General features: G+C 36.6%; 1 protein-coding gene across 1 annotated transcript in view; it reads right to left on the bottom strand.

The window, feature by feature from the left end:
* Window positions 1-217: 217 nt before the first annotated feature.
* The window catches only part of TAF4 (TATA-box binding protein associated factor 4), a 40569-nt gene continuing 32908 nt past the window's right edge, over window positions 218-7878 (bottom strand). Inside the window, exons 14-16 of the mRNA XM_030010062.2 lie at window positions 5886-5942; window positions 5685-5804; window positions 218-1745 (exon numbers count right to left, since the gene is read on the bottom strand). Coding sequence (XP_029865922.1) covers window positions 1578-1745; window positions 5685-5804; window positions 5886-5942 — 345 coding nt within the window. The 3' untranslated portion in view covers window positions 218-1577. The remainder of the gene's footprint in view (window positions 1746-5684; window positions 5805-5885; window positions 5943-7878) is intronic.

The following is a 7878-nucleotide window of genomic DNA, read 5'->3' as shown; positions in this document are numbered from 1 at the left end:
CCACTATCCATTGATCTTAGTCCAAGACCCCTAAGACAACAACGACATTTCAAGATTCATTACATACCTTCAAAACACTGACAAAACAAAACAATATAAAAAACCCAAAGTGCATCTTTAGGAAACAGCATCCCCTCAGGTAGACTAATCTTTTACTGTACCAAGAAAAATAAATCCAAGCGGAGAAAAGATTTAGAGAGAAAAATACATTAGCAAATACAGATAAATTTGTTTTTAATAAAGGAGTTAATTTTCTTTCAATCCTATATAAAACAATAGCAATTAAAAACTTCATTTTTGAAAGTAAAATATTTACATATGAACAAGTAACTGTGCAAAATTTACATGAAAAAAAAAATGGAAAGACAGGATTTCCTAAAAGACAAAATAAAAGGGGTGTAACAGTTGTCAGGTGTTGATAAAAATACTGATCAGCATTCAGTTTACACGCAAGAGTTAAATTCTACCATGAGAGTTCACACAAAGAAAGCCAAAGTATTTACAGTCATAAAAGTACTATCAATAGACAATTTAATACAATAACCTCTGAAAATATAAAGAACCAATTAGTATATTTGTAATAAAAAAATAGGTACAAAGAAGGGACTTTGCTCTGGACATCTTTAAAGTAGGCCCACAGCTTGCATACAGTCTTTTAGCAAAATAATTATAGTTTACATAGCCATTTTTATGTTATGTGCCAAAAATTATGTACAATTACTGACAAAATACACCAACCATTTTTCAACACTTGATTCACACTGAGAAACAGTCTTTTGATGATTCCTCTCAACTTTGATTTTATTTAATCTAAGCTTTCACTTTAGCTAAAAAACACAGTGCAAGTAAAATATATTTATGCTGAAAAGGTTTCTCTTTTTTTCCTTTTTTTCCTTTTTTAACTTTACAGCTTTACAAACTATAGCAAATAAAATGCATTTTTACAGATGCTGCTAAAACATTCAGAAGTAACCCTCCTTTATGGGATTTCAGGGCCTCTAATAAGCAATAATGTGATTAAAATTGAGGTTATGTTTAAAATTAACTGTATATCCCTCTAGATTTTGAACATTTGGGGGAAAGATAAATATTCCTAAAAAATCAGTTTGCTTTGCTAACTGACTGTTTAAAAAAAAGCTAAATGAAATGAGGTCATCTGCTGTAGACATATGCCTATATAATTGATTTAGTTGAATAAAACTGAACTAAAATGCACAATTAATGTCGAAACTGCTACAGGGCTGACAAAGGGTAGCTAGTTATTTGCTAAACGATTCCATCAGTCTTTATATATGGCTTGTTTGGCAAGAAGGCCACTCAATCAAGAGATGAGTTAAAATTTAATTGTCCTTTTATAGTATCCACAGGCCTTGTAAGTATCCTCACTGTTACAGAAATGTATTTCTCTTATACTGAAGAGTTTATTTATAAACAGGAATATAAAACTGTTCCATGTAAAGAGGTGGTTGTTTTTTAAACAATATCCCATTTGCTTGTTACAAAAAGGCGTAATTTGCAAATATATAAAAAATGTCCTCAGGCGTCTCTCCGTCAAAAATACCTTGATCTTTTCCATTTTACTTAAGGAATGCTTTATATAGCAATAGTGAATGGCTTGTCTCTCGCTCATTTTCTAAACAAAATATGAGGTCCCTGAGGTTCACCCGCGTTATCCTTTGTCGCGTAAACTGTCTGGTTGTTCCAACTCCAGAGCTGCCTGGGACTGCTGCACTTGAACCGGATCCCTGCAAATGAGAAGAACAGATAAATCAGAACATGTCAGTGCTCCCAGGTATTCCAAAACTTTTCAGAGAAAACATGCAAGGTAAGAACTAAGTGACTATGTGCAGGAAACTATCAAACAGTATGCTGTATGCTACCAGATCAGAGGTTTCTTTTTAATTCTTATTTATAAACAATAGTTGAACAATTAGAACTTTCAGTGACATTTAATATAGACAAAAACAAGCCCAAAGCACTGCTCTTATCTTTAGGAAGGCACTAAGGACAGGCAATCCCAGCAACCAACACAAACGGAAGAGACAGTATTCTTCACAATGTCAGCATACAGATCCCAAGGGAAGCCCTGGAGTTCTGGACGAACTGGGGAGCAGTCCTATCCCCTGGACCGTGAGGTCTTGAATAATGTCCTAGAGATCCCCCCTGATCTTCATGGTAGGGTGCCATGAGCTCTCCTTTTGGTGACAACAGCTGTAACCAAGCTCAGGATTATGTTAAGAAGTAGCTATCCTAGACACAGGCATTCTCCAAGGATCTCTGAATTCTTCTCCATCATTCAGCAACACTTATCCCTCTGGTACACACTGGTAATTTTCCACACAAACTGGCAAGATAAACAAGTAGTATATTATTATATTTGTCACTTCAAAAAAAAAAAAAGTCCAGGAGAAAAAAAATCATTTGATATCTTTAGAGATACCCACATTGTTCAGCTGTTTAGATGTACACTGCCTGGTAAGTGAGTTATAAAGCAAGTCTTCTGGGGCTAACTCCAATGCATTTTCACTTGCAGAAAACACAGTTCTAATAGGATACACACGATTAATGCAACTCTTCTATGACTACTGTGCTTTCCTTTATACAAGCAAGGAAATCCTGGAGTGCTTTAAAGTCACCAGCCATCAGGAACACTATCCAGCAACAAGGTGCCTCTGCCAGTAAATACTGGGATTTGATCCCATCCTGTGCACATGCACCAGAAACGCTTTTTCAGCAGTAAGAGCAGTGTGGTCTGGCTTGAGGCTGGCAGAAGGGCACGGTCCAGCAAGGACAGCTAAAGAGTGGCATGGCTTAGAGCAGCAGCGACCAGAACCACTCTGAAGCAGCCTCCCTGCTCCTCCTCGCCTGTGGCAGCAGTAAGGCACAGTCACCAGTAGATGGCACGCAGAGACCGAAAAGCCAACTTTCACCTCAAATTTTAAAGTCGGGAATCTTTTTGGCAGTTCCCTGTTGCTGATACCTTGTATCTTTGTGTGTTTATGTGAATAATGTTCCGAGTGACTGGAAACAGGTTATATTTCTGTGGCTTATCTATGGATTCTTTTTTACCTCCAATTTAATTTACTAGGATAATGTTTTGTTTTCTTTTTTAATGGAACTTTGATACTTAATGACACAAGAAGGTCCAAATGCACTCCACTAGTGAATAAAGATTTATCTGCCCGAGAGTTTGGAGAATTTTGAAAGACTGTTCTAAGTAAGAACACCCTAGTCCTGAGAAAAGCCAGAATTTAGAGTAGTGCAAAAGCCATGTGAATAAGCTGCTGAGGCTCACACTAATACAGTCCTCTCGATATGTGAAAGTAGTGTATTTATGATCAGTGTACATTATTGATTAAGAAACCAATGTAAACTTGCTCTGGAAATTACCATCTCTGGGTTAGTAGTATACTGTATTCAGTGCAGGTGTTCCTGCTTCACCACACTGCTAACGGTGAAGTCAGACTTTTGTTTCTCAAGCAAGTTACCTGTTGAACTAGCAAGCATCAAATCATTGAAATCCTGTAGTTAGAATGGTTTAAAGGCTGGATTTTCAAAGAGATATTTTAAGGCACTTGCACAACTTAGGCTGCCTAATTTCCATCAATTTCAATGGAAATTAGAAGACGCAGGAGACCATTGGATGCTAACTAGATTTTGTCAAATATATACATATGATTACTAACAAGACAATCGAAAGAATCGTTGGAAGGGTTTTTGGTTTTTAAATGTTTTAGTAGAAGCTGAAGCCTGATTTTATTATGTAGACTATAATACTTTAAATGAAAGGTAAAATTTCAGGAGTCTTTAAAGACACAGAACTATGCTACTCCTGCACGCATGGAATAAGTTAGGAAGCTTTTTGGTAACTTTCAGTAAAATCACATGGACGTAAAACTCTAAAACTGACAGCAACCTGTTCTGTTGAGTTTTGAAACAAAACAGTATGATTACTACTTAGAAGTGATTTTACATGTAATTAAGATTCAGCATTCCTAGACATCAAAAGCTTACATTTACAAATCTGTGTCTAAGTAATGACAAACCTTATTTTCCACACTTCTTGTAATATGCCTTAACTACAAACTGCATACAAATGGTGACAAGTGGAGCTCAATTTAAAAATGTCAAGTGACACAGCAGCAAAAGCACAGCTGTGAGTCTATCAGATCAAAAGCAGCTGGTTCTTAATTAAACAGACAAAAAGATTAGATTTCCAGGGAACCTGTAGTTAATTGGTTAACCAGTAAGTGATTAATCTAGGATAACTAAATTAGTCAGATTTAGATGAAATACAAACAAGTGTTCACAGTAGATGTAAAATACATTCCATAACCTAAGTGACATTAACAGACTATTAACGTTGCACAGTTGAGCATGCATAAGTAAGCAATGCCAACATTAACGCTGCATGAGATACTTCAGCGTATTCCTCAGAGACATAAACTTCATTTATATACACATCTTTGTAAAAGTGCCACATTCTGCAATTTTTATAATTTGAAACCACATTTATAAACCTTTAATACAGTAATTTGTTAACTTATATTAAAAAAAGTCTTATTATCAGTAACAGGCATTTTAGTAAATTTCAAAACTGAAAATTACTTTAAAAGATGCTCAAGAGGCTTGATTTTTTTCTAAATAGAAATAACATTTACTAGTATTCAGATTTTTTTCTCTAACATTTTATATCTAGCATGTGTAAATTATGGCTTCTAGCAATTCAGTATAAAACACGGTGAATTATTTTGAAACAAGAGGCTTTTCTACAGTATAAATGCTTTAGCACTGAAAATTTGGAATGCTCAGGGAGTAATAAACAGAATTAGTAAATTATTACTACCCTGTCACTTGCTATCAGACACAGAACTCTCAGGGAAAAATCCTCAAATTATGAAGAGAGCTTTTGGCCCTGCCAATGACAAGTTTCAAGAAGATTTTGTTCTTTTTAAACACTAGAGAAATCCCAACATCGAATGTCTTCCATGCAGAAAGCAATTTTGTACCATTTCATGTCTATTAACTTGTTTTGAAATACAGCAGATAAATCTACCAATCTACCTGAATTTAAATTAACATTAAACTGATCAGATACTGAGCATACTGATACTTAGTCTGCAGAGAAACTTTTAAAAGGCCAGATTAAACAGTAGAATATATAAAGGATATGCATCATCATCATCCTAATCAGATGGAATTGGTCAAACTGATCTGCTGTAGAGATACTAAAACTAAGGCCAACCAACTGCTGAAGAAAGAAATCAGGCAAGTTCCTATAACCTGAAGCTCCTGCTGTCAAATTTAGCAGTGATTCAATTCTACCACTGCACCCACCTCAGCAGCATTACTCTGCACTCTTATTTAGTTAGATTGGTACAACCACAACAGCCTTTTCCCAAAACTGTGGGGGTCCAAAAAAGCAGAGATTTGAGAGAACAGAGATGGCTTTTCTAACATTCCTCCAGTTCCACAAATCAGGGAATGACAACTCAAATTTTATTCCCTATGCCACTACACAGATACTAAAAATTGATCCTGATCTTGGAGCAAGCAAATTATCTGAATACAAAATACACTTCTGCCACTCAGAGAGCTTCCACAAACTAGGGAAAAAAGCTCTGAATAGAAAGGTTTTTACAGAGACTGATGCAGCAAAACCAAACATTACAATTACACTGTACCTCTGTCCCTGATCCAGATCCCGGTGAATCTATTTTCCTTTTCTTTCTGGGACCGATTGCAGCTAGTGCAGTCAAGTTGGCATCCCTCTGTCTCATCTGTGCTAGCTCTTGTTGCTGCATCTGCATTTGCCAGAACAAGTACAGTTAATTATTGTTCTTTCGATTTCCAAAATAAAAGTTCATGTTAAGGTGAACACTTACCTCCTTGGCCTTCTGTTTCAACCTAAGCTGTTCTGGATCTTCTTGTCGAGATCGAGACTATGTTGATAAAGGATGAACATGGCATGGTTGGAGAAAAAGAAAGAAAAATTAATTTGGTTACAAAAGCAGTTAAAGATCACAAGTTTCACACAGCATCTGAAAGTTCTTCTTAAACTTCAGCAGGAAGTGGAGAATACCTATCACTCCCAGAGAAGGCAACAGGGGAAAATAATTTTTAGAAATTAAAAGCAGTTTTCTATTTCTTAGTTTCAGGTATCTATTTTTGAAAAAGCATCCCCTTTTTCAGTTTTGTTAAAAATAGCCAAGGAATAGCTAAGCATTTATGCCTTAAACAAAAGCATTACAAGACACAAATTACACAGATCTGTGAATTGAAATACAGACACTTTGCATATGAAAAAAGGAATCAGACCTGTACTTTTTGGAAAATTTCCTCCCCTTGCTGTGTAACTACGCACTTACTAAGAACATATCTTTCCGCTACACTTACACATACAAGTCAGACTCCCGTTTGAACAAACTGCAGCTAACTGACCAACAGACCATTTACATTAGCAATTGCCCATTTCACTTAGGCACCTACCATTACTTGTACGTATCATACTTTTAGAATCATAGAATCATTCAGGTTGGAAAAGACCTTTAAGATCATTGAGTCCAACTGTTAACCTAACTGCCAAGTCCACCACTGAACTGTGTCCCTAAGCATCACATCTACATGTCTTTTAAGTACCTCCAGGGATGGTGACTCAACCACTTCCCTGGGCAGCCTGTTCCAATGCTTGACAACCCTTTCGGTGAAGAAATTTTTCCTAATATCCAATCTAAACCTCCCCTAGCACAACTTGAGGCTGTTCCCTCTCGTCCTGCCGCTTGTTACTTGGTTAAAGAGACTGACCCCCACCTCGCTACAACCTCCTTTCAGGTAGTTGTGGAGAGCAATAAGGTCTCCCCTCAGCCTCCTTTTCTCCAGACTGAACAACCCCAGTTCCCTCAGCCGCTCCTCATAAGACTTGTTCTCTAGACCCTTCACCAACTTCGCTACTCTTCTTTGGACGTGCTCCAGCACCTCAATGTCTTTCTTGTAGTGAGGGGCCCAAAACTGAACACAGTATTCGAGGTGTAGCCTCACCAGAACAGAAGTAACAGAATGTATAATTTAGCAAACTTTGTTATCTAATACACATCTGCCAATTCATTTTTTGTGCTACATATATGAATTCTCTTAGTTTCCCTGGTTTTTCTAAAAAGTCAACAAACAGAAAACAGGAAGAACTTCAAGACAGTCTTTCATCCATAATCTCACATAAGGCAAGATTAACTATCTTCAAACAAATCCTGACTGTTGTTAATCCCACACATTCTTTAGACCAACAACAAAATAAATTATTTTAATTCAATGCTCAAGTACCCTTAAAATATTAAGCTTCTCCTAATGATTAACCTATGCCTTCCCTGCTGCACTTTAGGTGCAGCAAACACAGGGAATTATAAGAATATGCAAAACACAGTCTTGAAGACCTATGCCTCACCCCAGTCTTTTCCCTTCCTGAAGTAAATGGATTTACTCTCTAACCTTACTTCATAGGTCACATTTTCTAGACCTTTAAATTGCTTTCCTTCTGAAGTCTACTTGGCATAGGGTCAAAAAACTTGATAGAGTATTCCAGCTCAGGTCTAACAGGAATCAACCGAAATGGAAGTGTTAGTTGACAACCTACGTGCAAACATTGCACTACAAAAGTTGGATTTTGACATTATCAACTCATACCAGATCACAAACCCAACAGAAACCTTAGGTTGTTTTGTGAATTATTTCGAGGCTGCTCCTGCCTAGTTAGTCATATTCATCCTATATTCAGGTCCCTGAGGAAAACCACAAAGTCTACTGCTTAGACTTGTGCTTACATCAACTGCTTCCTATTTATTGTATTTCTCTAACTTGTAAGAATCTTTCTGAATTTTATTTCTA

Source organism: Aquila chrysaetos, chromosome 3, assembly GCF_900496995.4.
Source record: "Aquila chrysaetos chrysaetos chromosome 3, bAquChr1.4, whole genome shotgun sequence".
NCBI lineage: Eukaryota > Metazoa > Chordata > Aves > Accipitriformes > Accipitridae > Aquila > Aquila chrysaetos.
Note: the sequence above shows the minus strand (reverse complement) of the source record. Positions and strands in the feature narration are given on the sequence as shown.